We start from the raw sequence: 23,755 nt of genomic DNA on the forward strand, positions 1-23,755 counted from the left end.
TCGACGGTTAAGCGAGTGTAATATTCGAGACAAATTAATCCTCGATGGAACAAGATCAAGAGCCTCGGGTGGCGTTGGCCTGCCGCCATGGACGTGTGGCCAGGAAGATGCGACGTAAACATGCCTATTCGCACGGATCTGATCTTGGCCAGATCTTGACCTATTAACATGGCTACAGATGTCGCTTCGTGTATTTTTAGACCATGGGCGGGCGACCGGTTTTGTTTCGACTTTGGTGAGTTTAGTGTACGCAGCTTCTGTGCGCACACGCCGCTCGAAGACCGCATATTGCGGTGTTACGATGATCGAGCGACAATGACAACTCGAGGCATCAGAAGAAAGAAGTCGTCGCTTTCTGAAGTGAAAGTGGCAGTGGTGGGCGCGCCCTCTGTCGGGAAAAGCGGTACGTCCATTATATTATGCAAAAGAAAAAAGTTCAGCAATAAATATTTTATTTTATTAATTCACTTATGTGATTTAAATGTTATTTTTTTTATTTTTAGCACTTTACTATACCTATTTTTTAATTTGTCCAGCACCTATAGCTAACTAAAATTATCATGTTTGTTAGAGACCAATTGAAGAAATACAATTTACAAATTCCATTGAATACAAAATATAATAATGTTAAACATTTAACCTACATTAATATATGTTTTTAAATAAGCTATTATTGTGTTGATTACAATCCTTGAATTTAATTATTCATAAATTTACAAGAATACATAATTGTCGGATATAACTCGTAATATTATATATTTCTAAAGTAAAAAAAAACATTACAAAAAGCAATAAAAATATACCTACCTAATATCATAAAAAAAAATGTTTGTTTTCTGGATCCCGCTATCTGTTTTTTTGTCTGTTTTATTTTTGATTGGACACGGGAAGTTGCAAACAACAAAATGTAGTAAAGTAAATTACAGAATTCTTGCTTGATTAGATTTTAGGGTGCTGTATTTAGCTGTGCTTGTATTTAGACACTATAGTTATATTTGAGCTAACACTATTTGAGAACACATTCACTTACAGAAGTAAGTAGTAAGAATGTAATACAATTATTTATTTTCATGTAGGTACGACAGCTCCGTGTATGGTTTTTAGAAAAAAATGTGGTTTACCGATATTATATTAAACTCTTTTTACACCACGCAAGTGGTTACTTACGAGCGCATGTCCCGTAAAACTTGCGTTTTACTTTGCTCTTTTGGCATCTTATTTTAACATGCAATAAATCAAAATATTCGGTAAAGGAATAGCAACTTTTGTATATCAATGTTTACACATTAAAATCTAAAGCAACGCGTGTAGATGTTCGTAATAAAATTTGAAATGAGTCTGTGTTATTGCTAAAGAGTTGGTTCGCATTATGTATCTATTCCTTTATATTTTTATCTATCTGTAGTTCTTATTATAGTAGATTTTGTAATATTAACGGGTTTCTACTTCGTTTTTTTTCTAATGTGTTTCTAATGGCATCATGCACACGCCTGAGCTAAAGGTTTACTCTAGCGGGTAATAGTAGAGGATGGTAACATGAGCTAAGGTCAGGTCTGTTAGCCAATCATGACAAATTTATTGTGATGGTTTCCAGTAGAGATAACGGAAAATACTAATGGAACACATACGGAAGATACAATGAGGATGTGGTCTTGTCAATTATTTCATCGTAGCAAATTAGTTACAAATTAACCAGTATGGTTTTTTGAGTTGACAATGTACATTGTTGACAATGTAAATAGACTAATGTAATATAGACATTACTAAAAATCCCCTCAACTCCCCTAGTACATACGATAAACAGTTACTATCAAGCTCATTATTGATTCCTAACGCACTTACTCATTTTTCAAACAGAATATAGGATTATTAAAATAAAATAAAAAGTTTTATTTTCAAGTGAATCCTGCGAAAATTTTAATCTTATTCCATCGAATCAAATTCAGATTTCCTTTTTAACATATAGGATTTAATTATATCCCCTAAAAAGTGGACAGATAAAACTTGACATAGTAGGTAGGTAGGTATATATGTAATACGGACAGTTGAACAGTATAGTTTATAAAAAATAAACATACAAATGTGCAATATGTGATTGCAACGTTTTTGATGGTTTTCTGGTTTCATAAATCAAATCTAAAACTATTTTATTACTGTTGGACCTTTCGACCTCTCATGTGTATCTATCATGCGCTCTCAGGGCGTATGATGTAAATTGAAAATTTTGAAAAAACACTTTAATTTTAAATATATCTTTTTCAATATAAACGATGCAAGGAAACCGAGAACCATTAAAGTATAATAAGTATTGTTCAGTAACGAGACGTTAAATTACCTTACACTCAACCTTGTGTTTCGAACGACCTCTGACACATTAATCTAAATTCAGTACAATATTTTAGTTATAAAAATACAATGTATTTGCAAGAATACCTATAGACAATAGAGCTTTAATGTACAAGGAGAATTAGGTTGCTGAACCTGTTTTTAGATATTCGACCTTATAGTCATTGCCTACATTGTTTTGTTTTAAATATATATGCTGTGAACATCTACATAACATATAAAATCCTTTGCCAGCTTATGACAAATTGAAAAATAAGAGTAACAACAATAACTCTTTGGTTTTGTAAATTTTGAGCTATACTAGTTTTGTAGATCCTGTAGGTATTCTAATAAAGATTAAAGAAATTTGAATAATGTATAAATAATTAAAATATCTAATTTTCAATATAGATTTTAGGTATATCTATATATATATATATATATATATATATATATATATATATATATATATATTGAAGGCAAAATACCAAGTTAACAATACCTGTTTGTTTATTTATTAGTCGTTCAGTTTATACTTGCATAGTGTGGCAAAGACGTAGAATAACGCGTTGGAATGCCTATATATTGTATAAATAATGATCTTAGTATAAGATGTCTTATTGTGTTTCAAATTAATATGTTTATTGTGTATATTTATAGTGTCAAATCTAAGGTACGTTACTTCCAAATAAGACAGAAATAATAGTCTTAGCCCATGAGCAGTCTGTTATTATGGAAACTGTCAAATTTCTACCAAGGTGGACATTATAAAAAATCTTCTGCATAAACAACTGCAACTATCCCAAACTGCATTTCAATTGCCAAGCAGCTAGCTCTACAAAAGGTTTCTGTTATAGAGTGAGATTCGACAGTAAGAAGACAGTAGTCCTACGGAATGGCCACGCAGAAGGATTATCACGGGCGTCACAAGATGACGTGAAGTTCTTGGTGCTGTTTATATAGATAGGCGAAGGTTAACTTACTATCAGATGGGCTTGTTTGCCATTTCGGAATAATTTCGGCAGCTTATATAAGTATTGTTGAACAACTTTACTTGTAGCTTATTAAACTACAGACAAAATTGGTATTACATTTGATCTATTTAAATTTTTTTGGAGTAATCATTGTCTTTTAAAGATATTAAACAAATTATAAAGCCTGTTAAATAGTTACCAATTTCCATAGTAACATCAGAAAGGGAAGAAAACTACTTATAACGAAAATAACTTGTAGGCACATTTACTAATGACAGCTAGGAATTCTGTATCTGCGATAGGTACATACCACCGTTTTCATCACCTTGTCACAAAACAACGGGAGCGATGCTCGCAAATAGTTAAGTGAGTAATATATTTAGTAAAACACTCAAGGGTAGTAGGTTTGTACGTATCTACAGAGGAATATCTAATAGAATAAAACTTATTAATATTAAAAAATACTAATAATACTATTACTTATAACAATTACCATTTTACAGATTACATTTTTAACACGTCTTTGTACACCTACAGATTTGATAAATGATGATTTTTCTTATCTTACTTAGGCTAGAAAATTCAAAATAATAATTGCTATTATTAGTAATTGTTACAAAAATATAAATATTAGTAATTGGTAAAAATATATACGAGGATGTGAATTATTCAAGGTTGTACAGGGCAGGGCGGAGTAATGAGACATACAAACGCAATGAGTAGGTATATATACAATAATGATAGTTTATTTACTAATTATTTCGGTTGCTTAGCGTCAGAAATATCAAATTTTAAGTGATATAATATCAGCTGTATCTGTTCTTTGGAAAATGGTAGCAGTTGCGACGCGAATATTCTGCTTTAGGTACTAGATACTGCTGCTGTGCGTGCGATTTCTTCAGAATGATATCAACACAATTACTTCATGTTAAATTGTATTTTGTATATAATGAGATAACACAAATATTTGTAGTGTCTTAATATCTAATAATAAGGTACCCACTTACTTGTGTGTAATGTGATAAACTACATGTAGTTATTAATTAAAGGTAATCAAAGAGACGAAGTATTGATGTGCTATTTGTTAGGATTGGATTTCTCGCCTATTACAGCAATATTCTCTGTTAAGAGAAGATTTAGTAATTCTTCGAGCAACAAAAAAATGTTCGGTTATTGGAAATAAGACGTGTTATTCTAGAAAAGACACGTGCAAAGTTGTGGCTACAGCGAGTATAACAATATGTTACTGTTCATTAACAATTATCGATTATAAAACGTCCCGTGAAACGCTGCATTGTATTTTTGGCTGGCTGCCAACACCACTTCCCGTCTAGACCTACAAATTATGCTTTATGACCTGTGTGATGTATGAATACATGAAGACATTAAGCGACATGTGTTCTGGGCTTAAGATGAGAATTCACTAGCAGGATTGTAATTTAAAATAAATATTACTATTATTTTCATTGTATTTCCTGTATGGGCACCCATAGGGGTATCAATACGTACTTATATATAACGAGTACATCCATTTACTTTAGATTTAAAATTGTGATAAATAAATAAATAAAAAAATGTCTTACAGTTGTCTATAATAATTATAGTGGCTTATATAAAAGCTATGTCTATTTTGACATTAGATGGCGCTTTGTTAAAGGTTCAAATATATATAAATATATTGTTATTTTGTAATTTATGTCAGTGTATATAATACTAGACGTTATTTTTGATTCAACGAGCTGTATAATATCCGTCAAATACATTGCTTTTAATTTAAAATACAATATCCAATGTTTTTCTTGTTCTATAAAAACCAGCTTGGTATTCATATTTTTTCTGTTGTCTAATAAACTATTTTCAGTGTTTATTGTTAAATACAGGATCACAAGTAACAATAAGCATATAATTTTTATATTCACGCGTAAATTCGTCTTTGTGATAGAGCTTCACAGATCTCTCCCTTTGTCTTCACTGCTTTGCAACTATTTAACACAAATAGCTGTACCATGTGCCCCTTTCAAAAAGAATAAAGTTTTTTTCTATAATTATTTTTGGTCTCCACAGTAATAAAATTGTAAATTTCTTGACGGCGTCTCATTTTGTTTAGAAGATCCACATTTTCTGACTGACGGACAACTTTGCCAAAACAATGAGTCCCGTCAGATACGAAACTCTGGAATAATAAAATATAATCATTATTACGTTGTATTTATAGTTAATTCATTCGGCCGAGCGGAGTGAATGTTGGATGAAAGTATGACGAAACCGCAATATATGTATACTTCGTAGTAGTGCAGTAGTAGGTAATAAATAAATAACTAACTATATCGCCATCTAGTCCCAAACTATGCAAAGCTTGTACTATGTATTAAAGTACTGATTGAAAATTTAATTAGAATTTTTGTAACAGTATATAGAAGACACCATAACTAATACAAATAATCATTCCTACATAAATATTTCTATCGTCTAGAATTATACCCGCATCGTCTTACTATCAAAAAATCACTGAGGTTGTTAAAATAAAAATAAATACAATAAACTCTGACTAATATATGTATATTTGATTCACATGTACCTTCTTAAAACAATAAATATCTGCCCTGACTGACAACATGATGTGAATTCATTAATATCAAGAATAGCTTTTATCCACATACCTAACTAATAATTTAAAGCGGATTGAGTAAGTATTAGTTATTACTTTAATACAGGGTTAGTCATGACGGGTAGAAGTAAGCGAAAAACAAGAATGTTAAATATAAAAGAAAAGTTTATACCAAGAAGTTAGTAGAATAATATTGATCATGCTTTATATGAAAACATAAAAAATATATTTCTTATTTGACACAATTAATAAAATAGACCCAAATGCGTAATTCTTTACTCAATTTTCGTTTTTCCTATTATATTCTTATTATTTAAAAAAAATGTATTTTATTACATATAAAAAAATTTGAAGATATATATATATTCGTATATATATATTTCGTTATACTTCCCACAGGAATAATATCATACTCGCAAAAGTACCCATATACCACAACGTAATACATTTTATTAATTTCTCTACATATTAAAGTGATAATATTATAATTTTAGAGTTAAGTTGTCTGTAGAGATTGCTTTAAGCGATAAGGCCGCCTTTTGTTTGCATATCCCTCTTTTTTTATTTCATTTTTGTAATGATTTGTTTCTTTTATGCACAATAAAGAGTTTTAATATTATTATTATTATTCATTTTAGAATTATATGACAATAATGTTACTGACTGTCAATGCCGTAAAATCATTCTCACTTTAAAAACAAAATTTAAATTATTATAACTTATCGGACAATGATCTTTTATTAGATAAAAAACATTTTAAATAATCCCTTAAATTATTCTTAAATATATTATTCATATATTCCTTGATTAATCCAGGTATTAACATACAAACAATAGAATGATAATAAATATATTTGTAGAAGGTTATGAATGGATATTTGCCAGTGTGAATGGTTCGATTACGTAGCACGACCTCGTCAAACTAAAGATACGTTTGTATCAATAATATCGAGCTCTGTTTATTTGTCTGACACAAATTCCTTGTTAAAAGTATATCAGTGTGGAACAGCCTACGTATCACCGTATCACATTAAATTTGAAAGCATCGCACGATGGATTCTTAGACGTGAAAAACTATGTATCTGTATGTACGAGACATTTAAGTTAGAATGTCAAAAATATTTATGATCAGTGTCACGTAGTTCAACATAGAACTTTCACGTATAAACAATCCTATGTCATCAACCTATACAATTTCTACGGACGTAAACCTGTCTCGAAATGCGATATCAAAATTAACAACCTACGTGTATTTACAAAACAATACTGATTCGTGGAAGCCAAGAAATCGATTAGACGGATTTATTCACACTTGAGGGCAATGCTTTGGGTATATTAATGAAGCCCATAATGGCATTTTCTGATTAAACTGGTCTCAATTTAGAATTGCCGGAGTATTCTGCATGGATGTTTACAAAACGGTCCTACAATATTGAGAATGTGCGCTCTCGATAACCGTGCCCTTTGAAATTTATGAAATAAATTGAATTGCCAAGGTATTATTAGTATTTAACTCGATATTGAAACTGTGAACAGTTTCAATATCGAATTTAATTTTAGAGCTTTTAGTCTGTAATGCATATTATATAACTTGGGTAATTAAATTCAATGAAATATTATTCTAATTGATATTTATTGTCAGATCCTATTTTTCGGAAACAAAATATAAATGTACATTTTAATGCACTTTTGTTATTCATTCAATGATCCAATCCCTCCTAATATATACATCTGAAAAGACTCGGATATTAGTATAGATAAAATAGATGTGATCGCTGTCTCAAACTGTGAAATAGTTGAAATGTTATTTAAGATTCCGGAACTAATACTTAAAGTGATTAACATTTGGCACAGATGTAACTGACCATACATTCTAACGTGTTCAACTATTATAAAGACATTAATTTTATTTATACAATACATTAACAAACTTAAAGAAAGACATCTATTGTTCTCAGATAGATATTTAAAATATTGGCAAAATATTTGTTATTCATTTTTGACATTGACACTATTGATTTTTAATTAAAAAGGATTAAAAAATTCAGAGTATATTATATGTTTTAGTACCGGTCGCGAAGTTTCATTATTTAGTTTTAGTCGAAAGTGTTTATTGATCACGCTGTCGCTCTTGTTGGACTACATGACTAGTACAATTTAATCTAACCTAATATGTGAGAGTTTGTTTGTTTGATTGAACGCGTTAACCATTAGAACAACAAGTTCGGATAGTATGTCTATACGAAACAATAGTAAATAGTTAGCGCGTAGTTGTTTTGGTATTGGATGGCTTATTTAACGATGAGTGCTATAGTCTATAACATCACGCTATGACTAAGAGGAGCGGAACGTCAATGATGAACGCAGCTCAAATTGCGCTGATGAGCTAGTAAAGAAAATAAGAAATCGTTGCGTTTCATACTAGCGCTGCTTACGCGTATCTTTATTAATCAACCACATTCAATACACACATTTTATTAATTTAACATGTCAAATATTGATCAGAGTAAATAAACATTAACAATGCTTAAAATAAATCAACTTTACTAGTACAAATGAGAGGATATTATTATATTTTTGGTCTTAGTTCAAATAAAAATGAAATTCTTATACAAATTAGACGTCAATCCGATTAACGTTGTTAATACGAGTTTTCATTTTGCTTTTGTTCATACAGATTAAGTTTGATTCTTTCATTCATGAGAATATTCTATAAATTCTTTCTAGTTGCTTATTCGTCATCATCTGCTTCTTCCTTATCCCATTTATTTGGGGTCCAATTAGTCCGGAACTTACACCATGGACAAGTCAATGCATAGTCGTAGTCTCTCTCAATTATATAATAGTTTTTTCAATAGTAAATCAAATAAGGATTTTGTGATGTGACAAACATGCAAATATCAGTTCTGAAATGAGAGATTTGGTTTTGATGTAAATTTATTGCATTACCGTACAATTTTTGTAAAAGTTTACTTAAAGATTTTTTATATTTATATTATTACAATATATGTTTTACAAAACACAGGTGCCAGGCGACTCGTTTTAGTGTTTGTTTTCAGTAAGTTTGATTTCAGTAGAATTGAGGAGTATTTTAACTTTTTTTATACTACTATAGTGGCAAACAAGCATACGGCCCAACTGATATTATTTTTATATATTTACTATCAGGATCAGAAATAACGAGTATAAAATATGAAAGTTACTCAATTATTACCACAGACAAAATATTATTAAACAAATATTTATGACAGCCACGGTGGTCTAGCGGTTTAGTGCACCGATTTAATTCCAATGGTCGCCGGTTCGATTCCTCGCACGGTACAGACATTTGTATTTATGAGTATGATTGTTTGTATCGTTCTGGGTGTATTCTAAGTATTTATTTACAAAACAAATATATATATGTATCAGTTGCCTCGGCTATATATATAAGCTATACAACATAAGCTTTGCTTAGCATGACCAGATGACATCGGGTGAATTGTACAGGGATATAATGATTGTATATTATTTATGGATTGGAGGTAGATTGTACTATTGTACTGTAAGATTACAGGATAAGACATCTTAGTCGTTTGAAATGGCAAGACAAGTAATATCAAGGCTGTCACATGTTAAGGTGTTATTCGCAGTGTTGTATACAGGCGATGTTCTCCTTACCGTCAAATGAACCATCGGGTTGTTTGCCATTCAAATTACATAAAATATATATAGAAATTATATTTTATGTGTTGTTACGAAATACAAATTATGTAAACAAGATAAGGCCGAGTTGCAGTGACAAATGGCGCTTCTATACGTCAAAGACGTTGTATATTGCGTTCTACTCATAACTGTGATATGAGTACCATCCCACACATTCGGAACGTGTTATTTTTATTTCGCGCACTATTACACGTTATTTGTCACATGTCAGTTGTAGTTAGCAAGTATATTGTATTCAGTAAGTATATATCGGTCGAATGAAATAAATAAAACTGTGCATTGCCTAATACCCTTGCCTTAGAAGCAGTAATAATATGCATTGAGGTGAGTTTAATATTATCGTTCGTATTTTCCACAGCTGTTATTTTTTTCAGTAAACGTATTTATAGATCTATGTAAACATTTCCTTAGTTGTGAAAAAATCCGAAGTGCAAATAGGTTTTTACAATTTACACTTTTGGGAACTGATTCTCATTTTTAGGTTTCTTATCCTTAGAGTATATGCGTAGTATATATCCTATATTCTAGATGTATACAATATAACTGTCTAGCTCTGTTCTTTGTTTTTATTTTGGCAGTGCTCATACGGTCTAATTTAGAATACGGCTGGCTATTGTAGTTTACAATTTACATACTCTTAAACAAATTAGCTTCATTGTATACTTATTATTCTCTTATAATATACATACTATTGACACTGGCAACTGCCGCCGGGATTGTGATCGGTTTCTAGAGGTGAGAAGGATATCCGTGGTAGTTTTAGTGAGTAGAAGTCTTACAGTACCCGTCCGTCCAACCCCTGAGGATCTAAATGTGGAATTTTCCATACGTAAAAAAAATTAAAATATTCAGCTTCATATAAATATATTAAAATGTGATAAAATGTCTCATACTATTTTAATTTGGTTCTTCTACATCGTACGAATTCTTATTTTGACTGATTTCCGTAGGTCAAAATCTTGTACAAACTTGTACGATGTTAAAATATTCTCGTACCGAAGGTTAAAAATCTCATATTTGTACGATGACCCTCGTACGGTTGGCATTCCTGATTTCAGCATTCTTGGTAGATAAACTACCGTACCTATTGATTGTGGTTTTAGGCAAATTGATTCATCGAATAATCATTTATAAATAACTGATTTTCTCAGAATCTATTGTTTTGTCTTATTTCTGCCTGTGCGCAGTAATATCTGTGATGCTGTTCATGTCTATGTTCGAGCGGTATTCACATACATACAAGTGGGCTGTCCGTTTGTTTGCCAATAAAGAATATATGTAGTAACAGTTTCTATTCGTCATGAATAAACCTGTATTGGTGGTGAACAAATGTATTCCTACCCTGAATTAAACGCCCACTCGAACTACTAAACTAGCCGAGTCGTTAGATTTTTATCTCTTCAGCCATACAAAAATAAACAAATCGGCTTTTATTGAGCATAGCAAGGCATCGTCGTAAAAATATAGCCGTAATTCGTTGTAAGCGTAAAATATAAAATGAACGTGTGTTCGATAAGTCGTCTAGATTTCAAACAGACTAATTTATCTGATAGTATTATTCTACCTCTTTTTTATTTATATTCATAAAGTCAAACAAAATGTTGGATTCACAGTAATATTTTAAAGATTTTACTTATGTAGTAGTATTATACAATTATGTATATATGTAGATATTGTATGGAATATAAAGAAAAAGGAATAGTAGTAAAGTCGTCAACTATTTCATTAAAACAACATTTATTAATGAGACTACATTACATACCCAAATATTCACATAAAGTAAGACATAATTTGTATGGACTTATATTGATCTAAACTGTCCGTAGATATATAATTCATGTATATCTACGGACGGATGTATATCTACAATAATTCATAAGAAAATGTATTAAATTAAACAGACTTTAAAAAATGTCATTACAATACCTTCCTATTCAGAATATTATTTTTGTTTCGACGATGTTTTATACTTTAGGTTATTATATTATATTTTATGCCAGAACATTTTGCATATAATAATACTTTTAAAATTTAAATTTATAGATATATTTTTAGCATAGTCAAAAGTCGAGCAATTATAGTAAATGTTCAATTGGCTTTTTCTTTATATTTCAGCGTTGACAGTGCGGTTCCTTACTAAACGGTACATTGGTGAATATGATCATCAGCAAGGTTGGTATGCCCAGTTCATGTAGTTACTAAATTCTCAGATATGGGATCTTTTTTTAATAAATAGGTAGATATATATCTACTGAAACTATATATACTAGAATCGATTAAATACTAAAATAAACAATATATATTACAATAAACAATTATATATTTGATAATAAATTTGTTTACTTTATATCAATATGATAATAATTACTGATGCAAAGGCAAGGATGCAGCAAATTCAGATTTGCTGGATTGCCAATCGTCATTGTCAATTGATTGGAATCCCAGCTATTTCGAAATTAACTACGAATCAGTAGAACTAGGATTTATCTCATAAGATTCTTAATATAAATACGTTTGCAAAATGTATGATCTAGACAAGATCATTAAATAAACTTGTAAATTAATTCAATAATAAAAACTGGAGAAATTCTAGAAAATGTCAAAATTTACAATATTATTGAAGTCATCTTGTTTATTTTACAGACAGCAAGTACAAACATGAAGCACTCCTCGACGGCGAGCCTATATTATTCGAAATATTAGATACATGTCCTAAGGTACGGAATAACAAATTAAGAAAAGTTTATTAATTGTAAAATCATTAATTTTTGCTGACCCAATATAGAATCGTGTAGAGTCGCCCATGAATAGTACTTTGACATCACGTTATTATCTAGACGAAAGAATACCAAATATTCGTAACTTAAAAACCCCAACTTTACAAAAATATTTTTATTCCCTAAATATCTAACTCAAAAATTTGTTTAAATTTGGTAGATATTTATTTACCAATCAAATTTTTTCAACTTTCTATCTCGATCGATATATGAATTAGGAATTTTGAAATAGTTTTTAGTTCTGGTGTAAAGTTGGGTTACTCAAGTTACGACAAATCCGGTTTCTTCCGTTCATATGCAGTGCACAGCCCTATAGAAAAGTGCTGAAGAGCTGAACTTACACGTGCCAAAGAACGAGGGCGCAATGTCACAATGTCAATATCGTAGTTGGACACTTTAAATTGGAACATTATTAATTTCACATTAAACCTATAAAACGCTGACTACGTTGTTGTACCATAAAACACGGTTGAACGACTACGGTGGTCTAGCGGTTAACACGACATTTTTTTATTGTTTGTTGGTGTTATCTATAAATATGTATGTATAATATGTACCTACATATTTACAAAAACAATTACATACATATATCAGTGTTTTAGTGCCCATAGTACAGGCTCTACTTAGCTTGGGACTAGATGACATTGTGTGAATTGTCCTGGATTATTGTTATTAACATCTTATAAACACAATATAGTTTATAATTATTGGAAAATTATCACTATTTTATTTGCATAGTATAAGGAGAATAAAAATAAGTGTACTAAACTTAACAGACTTTACAAATTAACAAAGTTAACATACACATTAAAAATAAAATGTATCCTCTTTATAACGTTACTAGTAAATTAATTAAAATGCATTACAAATATTACACAATAACTTTAAAATAGATTTCTTTATTTTATTACAATATGATCTTGTATGGGAAAAAACATATTACGCCAACCAAAAAATGGGAAAAAATGGATGGGATAAGGAAGAAGCAGATGATGATGATGATGATGATCTGATAATCTTAATAAATCTGAATCTGATAATTTTATACGTTATGTAGGATATCATTTAGGAAAATATTTTTTTATGGATTCTTTCAGAGTATAGACGAGCTTCCCGGGAACGAGGTAGCGCAATGGGCTGACGGATTATTCTTGGTATACTCCATAACAGACAGAGAGTCATTCAACTATGTTCGCCGAGCTAAGCAGAGCCTACAGCCAGATATTCCTCTCACTCTAGTCGGAAACAAGGCTGATATGGTGCATCTGCGGCAGGTATAATATTAACGATAAGGGCGAGAGTCAAGCAAATTATTTCCTTTGTGTGCGTTATAATAGTAACGCACACAAAGGTAATATATATAATATAATATATATTTCATATATATTATATTTCATAAATGTAATATAATATATGAAACTTTAAATAACAGTATTGGTTTCATATTTACATAAAAGTAAATAAAAAATTCCTAAATAAAAAAGTTTTAAATTATGTTGATATATTACTAGGTACTATTTTATACTATTATTAATAATTAGGTAATATTTTTACTATTACTTCATTTTATAGGTGAGTCCAGAGGAAGGCGAGATACTGGCCAAAGACTTCGAGTGCAGTTTTGCAGAAGTGGCGGCGGCAGAACAAGTAAATCAAGTAGGCGACGTGTTTCATGACTTGTGCCGCGAAGTTCTGGCGCTCAGACGGAGGGCCAAGCACAGTCTCCTCGACAGAATGCTTGGCTCCAAAACTGCCTACAGAGTGTACTCCAGGGGGAAGAGTGACAGCGCTTTGCCAAAAGATTAGAATATAATGCATTTAGTTTATAATTTAGAAACTTTTGGATAGATTGAAAGCCACAGAGCTACGAAGCTCTGTGGCTGCTATTCCGACATAGAAATACGTCGTGAGTTCGAAACTAATTGACACCTAAAATCTCAGTGTCTCAACTTATATTTCTGACTGACTCTCCTGTGATGGAAACACTGACAACAAACGACTAAACTAAACTGAGTGACGACAGTAAGGCAGTAAGTTACATTATGTGCGTCAATGCTTCTGACTACCCCATCTGGGTTAATAGTCTTGATAGCATACATATTTATTTTTATTATTGTACAGATATTGAGATGTACCACGAAACCAAAATATTCATACCAAAGAAGAATTCTTTCGTTAGATGAAATATTGATAAATGTATTTCAAAAGAAATAAGTCGAAAATACATAGCAATTTGATGCTCATAATATTAGGTTAAGTATACGCATGCCTGGATTCTTGTTTTCCTGAGGCCCCGGTGGTCTAACGGTTTAGTACACTGCTTTACTTATCAAATTGATTGTATTAATTTTGTTATTGTCTATACAAAAATGTATATAAATATTTATATTAGTTATTTAGTACAAGCACCCATAGCACAAGCTCTGCTTAATTTGCTAATATATGGCGCTGTGTGAATTGTCCTGGATTATTATAGACATAATATATACTTTTTATAATCCCTATTTTCTGCAACTCCCACACATAATGGAAGCCAGGTAGTAAGTAGTATGAATAAACCTTAAAATAAACATCTGAAAATTAGGTAATTTACACAGCGTATACAATCTATAAATTATAGGCATAGTATTGTTTGATATATTATAATTGTGGATTTAAATGTAGGAATAAATACAAATGAGAACATATATCTATTTCATAAAATATATTTATATGTAAATTAATTTATACAAACATTTATGAATTTGTAAATAAGGTAGCATAAATTTTTTTGTGACCTATGGTAGCAAAAGTAATTACTATCATTAGACATAGGTTTTAATAAAGTTTTCTACGTATACAGAAAATAAATATGGTAATATACGAAAGTCAGAATTCATATTGCTATAATATTTATTGTCTTATACTTATCGTATGAGAATATGTTAACGTGTGTAACGATATAATAGAAATCAGAAAATTGAATGGTTAGATTAAATAATTTTGAAGTAATTTAATCAACTCTTTTTATTATCAAGTCTATCTATATTATAAATATATCCTCCAGCGTCATGGCCAAACAGACCATTGATCTTAGTATATGTACTTACATCTGAGTGTATTAATTAGTATATGCATCAGATTTCAAATACAATTAATTATTTTTTATATTTTATCAAATTAGGCGTTATTTACGGTAGTCCATTAACTTATTTTTTTAATTTCGGTACCACTAATATGTGAATTATTTATTAAGTTACTATATAAAAAAGTATAAAATATTTATATCCATATAATTATTATAATAAATTTAATTTTATATTGACACATTACATTTAACTGATATATTGATGTATCATATATTCTAAAACTTTTTTAACATTGTTTTCTAAACTTCTATAAATATCTGTTTTGTTATATTATTTGTTTAATTTATACTATAAGTTGTTGTCTTCGTTCCGTTTGTATATTCATTCTTTGTATGCTTAATATTGTTAAGAGATTAATTTGTTATTGAACTATTTATGTGAAGTTTCTAACATTTCTTGTGCATTTTCATGAGTGAACGATGTATTCTTATAAGTCAAATGAATATATATAATAAATAATATTCAAAATAATCGTTATTTTAATATTTTTTATATATTATAGAAAAATACATATCCAATTAGAGACATTTCGATATTAACGATCTCTTAAGACATATGTTAGATATAATAACGTAAGTTCAATTAAAAATATATTAATTTGCTAGATCACAAAATGGGCATCTCAATAAATAGTCTCTCTTCATTATAGTGAAATCTAATATATACATGCTGTTGAAAAAAGTATAATAATATAATTATATAACAATAAACTATAAATGCTTACGTTTTGAAATATGTAGATACCTGGTTTACGTAATTTATTAAAAAATCATTTTTTAGTTTAAAGTCATTTATTTCATTATTTGAACTCTCTCTACCTACTTTCTAAAACTCAGACCCGGTAAGATGAAGTGTAAAGAGAAAGCGAAGTGACCGAAGCTAATTAGTTACTTACCGTAAATAGTTTTTCAAAAATTAATATTTAATCCTACCCCTATAGGACATAACAGTGGCGAATATGTATGTGTAAATAATATACTATACTAATTTTCAATAGTCATTACATATAAGCTTTAAAATATTAAAATTTATATTTTAAAACATAAACTTTTAACAGCATGTACCTATAATCTAGCTATATCGTTATCAGTGTATTCAAAAACCAAACAAAAACATAATGAGCTGCGATTAAAAATGACTACAGCCGTCAGAAAATCAACCCCAGAGTCAGGAATACAAAGGGTAATCTGTTCAAAAGTAGGTCTAAATTGAAAATAATAGTGCCAACCCTCGCTGCAGGGGTGCGTCTCGTTGACCAATGACGTCGTCGAGTTTGTGTCACTGACATAGATTTAAAGATGGCACCCATAAATGACACTGGATTTTACTACTATTTGTAACACGTATAGAACGAGTAGTTTTGCGTAACATAGAACATAACAATATTTTTTTTATAATTAATGATGATCCTACGACTACGACATTAGCTTGTACTGTATAAGCGATAAATTTAATAGTGATTTTATATATACATAGAATATATAAAATAGTAAAAACCATGACGCTGTCTTAGTCAGTTTATAACCTCGAGTTTGTTATAGTTACCACAACAATTTTGAATATTTTTAAAATATGTAGGACTATGATGATACATACATATAGTATATCGGCGCGAACGAGACGTGATAATCCTATACACGAAAACATATACAGTAATTATGTGATCTCCGTCACATACACTATGTATGTATATTGGTTGTATAACGGAGCCCGTTATAGAACAGGAGAAAAAAAATATTATATTTATTTTATTATATAGGTATATTATAATATATAAGTAGTAATAAATCTGGACTGAGACATTGTAAATAAGTACTTTAACAAAGCCAAATATTAATTTCCCCAATTACAAAAAATGTTTGTCAAAAGTGTTAACAATGTTAAATATAGCACATTTTGTGCTGTTGTAGGGAATAATAACTATTCAATTTTTATATAAATCATTCCGGCGCGGCGTCATAGTCCACGCTCTTTTTTAATATATTATTGTTTTGGCTACAATAATTTTCTTGTATGTTGATTGGTCCGTTTGATAGTGTAATTAAGCAATAGTTGTCTAAAAGATATTAGTCACTGATATATTATTTTTTACAATATATTGATAACATATATTCTATAAATAATATATGTGTATATTATTGTTATAGTCATGTTTTAAAACGTTTTAAAAACGTCATATATCCCACGGACTAACAAATTTTAATATAGTACCTACTTAAAAAAATTAAGGTTACGAGGTAACGACATGTTAATTAAATCGGCCATCAGTCATCTCTTCTTTTAATGTATTACGAATTCAATGGGTTTATCAATCTGGAGCCCCGATACATGGGGCGGGATGTATTGCACACCCCCCGCCTCTCATTCAACCCCTGCACGGGAGCTGCGCGTGCGTCACTCTGTCATCAACCACCTCTGACGTAAACAACTCTATATTAATAGTTTACAAATTTAAATTTCGTATTCCTCATATTTGTGAAAAAGTGAGTGAAAGTGAAATATAAACCTGTTTAGTTTATATTAATCTTTTTAATTTACGTTACTTTTTATGTAAGTAAAAAATGATTTATTTGCCCAATTATAAAAGCAGATAATAGATTTTATAAATATTTTTTATTTTATAAAATCTAGTAAATGCAAAGCGATTTATAGACTAATTTTACACTATATTAATATTTCGTTCTTCTTGCGAATTAAAAATATGGCCTATTTTACTGTTCCAATATTGATTTTGTATTAGTTGTTATTAATTCATTAATAATTATAATAATAGTGGATTAGGATAGTAATCCCTACTAACATGGAAGGTATATGTCTGTCTTCTTCATCTTTTAAACAGCTGAACGTATATTAATAAAATAGTACAAACGATATATCACACGGACAGATGTAGGCTTATATCGTTTATATGAAAAAAGCAGACGAAATCGCGGGTAACAGCTATTAATAAATATTTATGCTAATTAATAAAATATTATCTATGCTGCAACGTCTGCTGTTTATTATGATTTATATTGAAACCATTACTTAACCAATAATTATGTGTATATCTTATTACAAACAATCATCAGTATTAACAGAATAAAACGAAATCAGTGACATCTGATTTATAAGTTTTCCCTTTTTCTGAGTTAATATTTGTAAATATATATATACTACTAATGATTTATGCATGTATATATGCGAACGAAAATGCGAATGACTTTACATTGTTTGTATTTTTTTTCTAGACCTGGTTCAGTTCGTATATACATTACCGCATTACTTTTGCGTCTTTCTGTGAAAATACATTATCAACCTTATTATTATTTAGTCATTTATGGTTTGTTGTTTATTTATTTTTATTCTTTATTCTAACCGTATTTTATTGATTGATTTGAACAACAAACGTTTACACTTGTAATAGACTAATCCTCACTGACATTTTTGTGGGTAATGATCAGTACCTATCCATAAATAGTTATGACATTATTTTATGTATGATCCGTAGATTCTTCAGCGTATTTCTTTATAGATAAATTATATATACTTTGATCATTACGTTAAAAAAAATGTGATTTCGCTTGGAAAGTTAATAGCTCTTTTGTAGGGAATATTTTTTAATACATAGGGCTAGATAGATCCTGAGCGCTACGGCTAACGTTCATGATCGAGGTAAAGGTTAAGGAATTTAAAAAATCATGAAGTAGTTTTTGTGTTTATCCATAAAAAATTTTTTCCTTATAATAATAGTGATAGACCTATAGATTATAAAATAAATGATATTGTCTACAAACAGTGGTTAATTTTATAAATATCTCTTCCCTGCTATTCTTATTTATAACATCAGCGTTGTCATTTCGGAAAAATGTTCATCATATTTGCACTTCGTCTATTCTAATTAAGCACATAAATTTACTATTTTCCTTAGGACCTCCTCATTGAGGCTGTGGTGGGTCTAGTTTGATTCTTTGGTGATCTCACTTGTTTGAGATGCGGGTATCGCGTCAAGAGGGGTATAGTGTGACAATAAAACAATGTTCTCTTCACTAATAAACAAGTACTACCTCGTTTTAATTTTATTTTAGCTATATTTAACATGTTTCAATGTAAAAAGTTATTCATTTGTAACAAAATTGAAATAGAGCTGTAGTTGAAATCGACGTTGACTTCTTTTACTCAAAGTAGTTTATAGTATTATCCTTTGAGATTTTCTTTGTATAAAAAAGGCAAAGTACTAGATAATTTTCAAGCGTTTCCGTAACCTCTATAAATCTCCATCCTATAATTCTATCTCCATTCTATAATTTTTAATTGATTTAATAAATACTCATTGATTAAATCAATTAAAAATTATAGAATGATAGATTGCGTTAAATTAATAATGTATTGATAACCAACTCGTTAATATTCGTAAAGTAATTTTCGCTTACTTGTCAACTCGTAAACATTTTTATTATTAGTGTTTTGTGTCACGCTTGTTGGAAGTTAATTTTGTATTTTTACTTATTCTGTTATCGGTTGACGTCGAAAGTGAAGAATTTAAGAAGTAAGTACATTACATTAAAAATAAATTTATGTTCACCTGCTATACTTACTTTAAAAAAAGAATGCTAGTTTGTGTGTTCGTGGAGTATAATCTCCGGAACTGAAAGTGTTATAATATAATCCTGATATTTTTAATATAGGTAGTAGTAAATAACTATATCACTAACACATTATTCCAACTGAAATTATTATATAAATATACGTATTTTTTAGTATGAAATTATTCAGAACAAGCCGGTACTTAATGACAAATAAATCGCAATATACTAGTAGCATTAATATAAATTAATCGGGGCCAAAAACAGTAATGTCACTATAGTGACTTTATTGACACTAATTAAGCATTTTGTCGTATCGTATCGTGAAGTGTAATATTTATACCATATATGTATATTATTAACTACGAGTATGTTTCCTCAGAACAACAAATACACTATGTCTATCATCCCATTTTGGATATATAACTTAATCCTAAAAAGTCTCCCATTTTATGAAGTAGTTACCTTTTTTATGTAATTGTAATGTCAAAGAAACTGACGGTCTACTTGATGGTAAGCAGTAATTGATGCCTATATACATACATGGACAGACTAATACATACATATACATGACAGACGGACATGTCGCTATCGCGTGACACCTGTGATACCACTCATGCGTTGCCATTCCTGAGGATTAAGATGTCCTGTCTCCTATCCTGTCATTTCATTACCTAATCTGTACCCTACAACCGAAATAAAGTAAGTTGATGACTTTTAATAGTCTACCTCTAGAAGATTTACTATTTTATATATACTAATGATCTAATTAGTAAGTATTTTGAACATAGTTTTTATGTACAGTAGGATAGGTCTGAGGAAATAAAATATATTCAACATTTTAAATCCTTACTAAATCCTACTGATCAAAACATAATCAAAATGGCCATCACGATTTTGATTATGTTTTGATAGATCAGTCAGTCAATACGTCGTTTGATATTTACTATATTAAACTTACTGTCTATTATGACTATATATTTAATAATCACAGCTGCTCTCGTAGTTAACGTATTAATACAACGTACCGCATAAAGCACAATTTGCTAAAAGCTCAAACAAATAAAAAAAAATACTTTCAATATTTTTTGTGGCAACTCAATTCAGACAGCAAGAAGCTACCGACTTTCCGATTTTATTATTGAAATCTTTTTTGTTGTTAACCCTCCGAGCGCACCGGGCCCATTCGTACCAATACCGATCATCCGCGCTTTTGTCCCATCGCCGTACTTACCCGGATTATCCATCCTTAATTACCTGTTTTGCGAAACTGTAATTATCGAAAAAAATATGCAATTCCTACATTCAAAAGTGACCGCCAAACAAACAAAGGAGTGAGAAGTCTGCTACTTTATTGTAATTGTTGTATTTGAAGTCGTTGTTGACGCAAACAATGTTGTATCTATGTATTTATTCTTTCATTATGTTTCCTAGAATTATACCTGTTTTCATATGTCTGCAGAATAATCAATATGTTAAGCTTGTTTATTGTATGTAATTGAGATTAAATGATCAATTAATCAGACATTAATTAGTTAGATTTCATTAAAACTTTTGATGGTACTGGATTAAATAACATAAACTACATGAAATAATGAGAGTACCAATAAAATTATTAACATTAAAAGATACACTAATATGTTATCTCTGTTAGGTCCAAATGAATTTAGTCTCTTTAGGCAACGGCAATAAACCAAAGCAAATTGTCTTCTTCAACATTTTTTAGTATATAATAATTATCTAGCAATATTTATTGTCAATATATTTTATGAAATAGTAAAATATGACAATAAAAATCTTTCACCAAATTGATTTTCTCACCAATGTATTGTACTTTGCAACTTTTTTTTATTTCGCTCGCTTGAAGTTTGCTGGGGAATATAAAGTATTTTAAACGAACTAAGTTTTAACCACTTAACAATACTCGAGCCGGTGGCCGTTTAATTTAACAAGTGAGTAATGGAACAATATGAATAATGAACAAAACACGAGTAGCACTTACTTTTGTTACTAAAAAGATGTCAGCAGCGGCAAACTGGAACAATGCCGTTTTATTTTCTTACGTTTGTTACATTTATTCGTTGATTCTTTTCTTTTCTATCAGTGTTTGATTTTTGAGTGCACTTATAAACCGCGAGCGCCACCGTTCTTTTTTAAATATTCACACGACATGTCTGAATGTTATAAGTTGTGGGAAACTTACTGTGTTTAAGTTATATACCTACCTATTTCTACATAACTATACCTACTTATATTTTTGTTTCAGGAATAATGAAGAATTAAATTGTTCAATAAATCACTATGGATATGCAAGCACTGCCTACTTCCTCAAGTAAGTTGAAGTAGTAAATTAGACCACAGAACAGAGAATTAGACAATACTTGTTTCTTTTTTATGTTACTGGAATAGTAAAAAAACCGGCAGGCTTTCTCTTTGAAAAAATAATCGTACTAATAATACTGTATTGAAAATGGAGATAAGGAAGAAGCAGGTGATGACTGTATTCTCAGTAGTACTAGGTAACAGACGTTAGAATTTGGTGAATACGAGGTGGTCGACTTTATTATATGTAAACGTTGTTGTTGAATTACCTTATTATAGCGAATCCCAATGTATGTATATTGTATGCTAGAAACCTACCAAAATAGAGTTCACATTAGTATTGTCAATGACTAATTAGTGAGAGGTGCACGAGATGACGTGTCCGGCTAATTTGGCATCAGTGTATTCCCACGAGTACGCCCGCGCATCTGCCTCCGCTCTCACCCCCATTTCATTGTACCACCCCGCGAATAAGCTCAATATTATTCCTCTATTTATTATTATTATCACTTTTTAATTACCAACATTGAAATGTTGATTTTGATTGAAAATTAAACTAAATGCATATCGATATTATTTTATTTTATTATATCAGTTCTATTCTAAACGAATTGCAGACAGTTATATTTTAGTCCGTTAAATTTAGATTTGAACAAAATTTTGCCAATCTGCTAATTATACAATTTTGAGTTTTTTTAGTTCAGGTTAAAATAGAGCCCAAGATGATATTTTCTGAAATATCAACAATAACGTTAGAACGTTTTCTAACAATTCCAAAACTAGAAGTTAATACTGGCACTGGCACGCGATCATAAAACTTATCCACATTCTATATATCTCATTTCTCATTTCGTATTATCATTTGTTTTCTCTGTTTATTTTATTTAATTTTTATGTAGTCAGTAATTGTGTTTTTATGAAATCATACTAAAAAATCATAATTAGTCTGATATGTCAAACTCACTGATCTGTAATAGTTAATAATTATTTGGCAATTCTTTTGTGGACTCCCGCGATACCGTGCGGGGTCCAATGTATAATCAATTTTGTAATATTTGTACGTTTGAAAATGAATAAAATGAGTATTGAAAATAGTATAATAAAATAGTGAATATAATAGTTTGTATTAAAATAATATTTTTATAAATCATAGTGTATACAATTAATTTAATTATAAATCTGAATGATTACTATATCATTTCTTCAAAACATGTGTCTATTAACAAATAAAAAAATGCCTGTAACAAACATTCCATCTTTGCTATCTAAGCCAATTTCCAACGAATAATTTTGGTTACATGATTAAGAGGATACCATGCCCAAAAGTAATTAAAACTCCGAACCCTTCTGA

At 29.9% G+C, this 23,755-nt stretch overlaps 1 protein-coding gene across 1 annotated transcript; it reads left to right on the forward strand.

Moving 5' to 3' along the window:
* Positions 1-255: 255 nt before the first annotated feature.
* On the forward strand, positions 256-15,655 carry LOC131849249 (ras-related and estrogen-regulated growth inhibitor). The gene is made up of 5 exons (XM_059199281.1): positions 256-403; positions 11,728-11,784; positions 12,256-12,329; positions 13,487-13,663; positions 13,962-15,655. The coding sequence occupies exons 1-5, from the start codon at positions 316-318 to the stop codon at positions 14,193-14,195; spliced, it is 630 nt and encodes a 209-aa protein (XP_059055264.1). The 5' UTR covers positions 256-315; the 3' UTR covers positions 14,196-15,655.
* The last annotated feature ends 8,100 nt before the right edge of the window (positions 15,656-23,755 follow it).

This window comes from Achroia grisella, unplaced genomic scaffold, assembly GCF_030625045.1.
Source record: "Achroia grisella isolate CSIRO2021 unplaced genomic scaffold, CSIRO_AGI_Agris_v1 utg640, whole genome shotgun sequence".
Classification (NCBI taxonomy): domain Eukaryota; kingdom Metazoa; phylum Arthropoda; class Insecta; order Lepidoptera; family Pyralidae; genus Achroia; species Achroia grisella.

Coding starts and splice junctions, on each gene's coding strand:
- LOC131849249 (XM_059199281.1), top strand. CDS start 316: ATGACAACTCGAGGCATCAGAAGAAAGAAGTCGTCGCTTTCTGAAGTG. Junction 404..11,727: donor GCCCTCTGTCGGGAAAAGCG/GTACGTCCATTA, acceptor TTTATATTTCAG/CGTTGACAGTGCGGTTCCTT. Junction 11,785..12,255: donor TGAATATGATCATCAGCAAG/GTTGGTATGCCC, acceptor TTTATTTTACAG/ACAGCAAGTACAAACATGAA.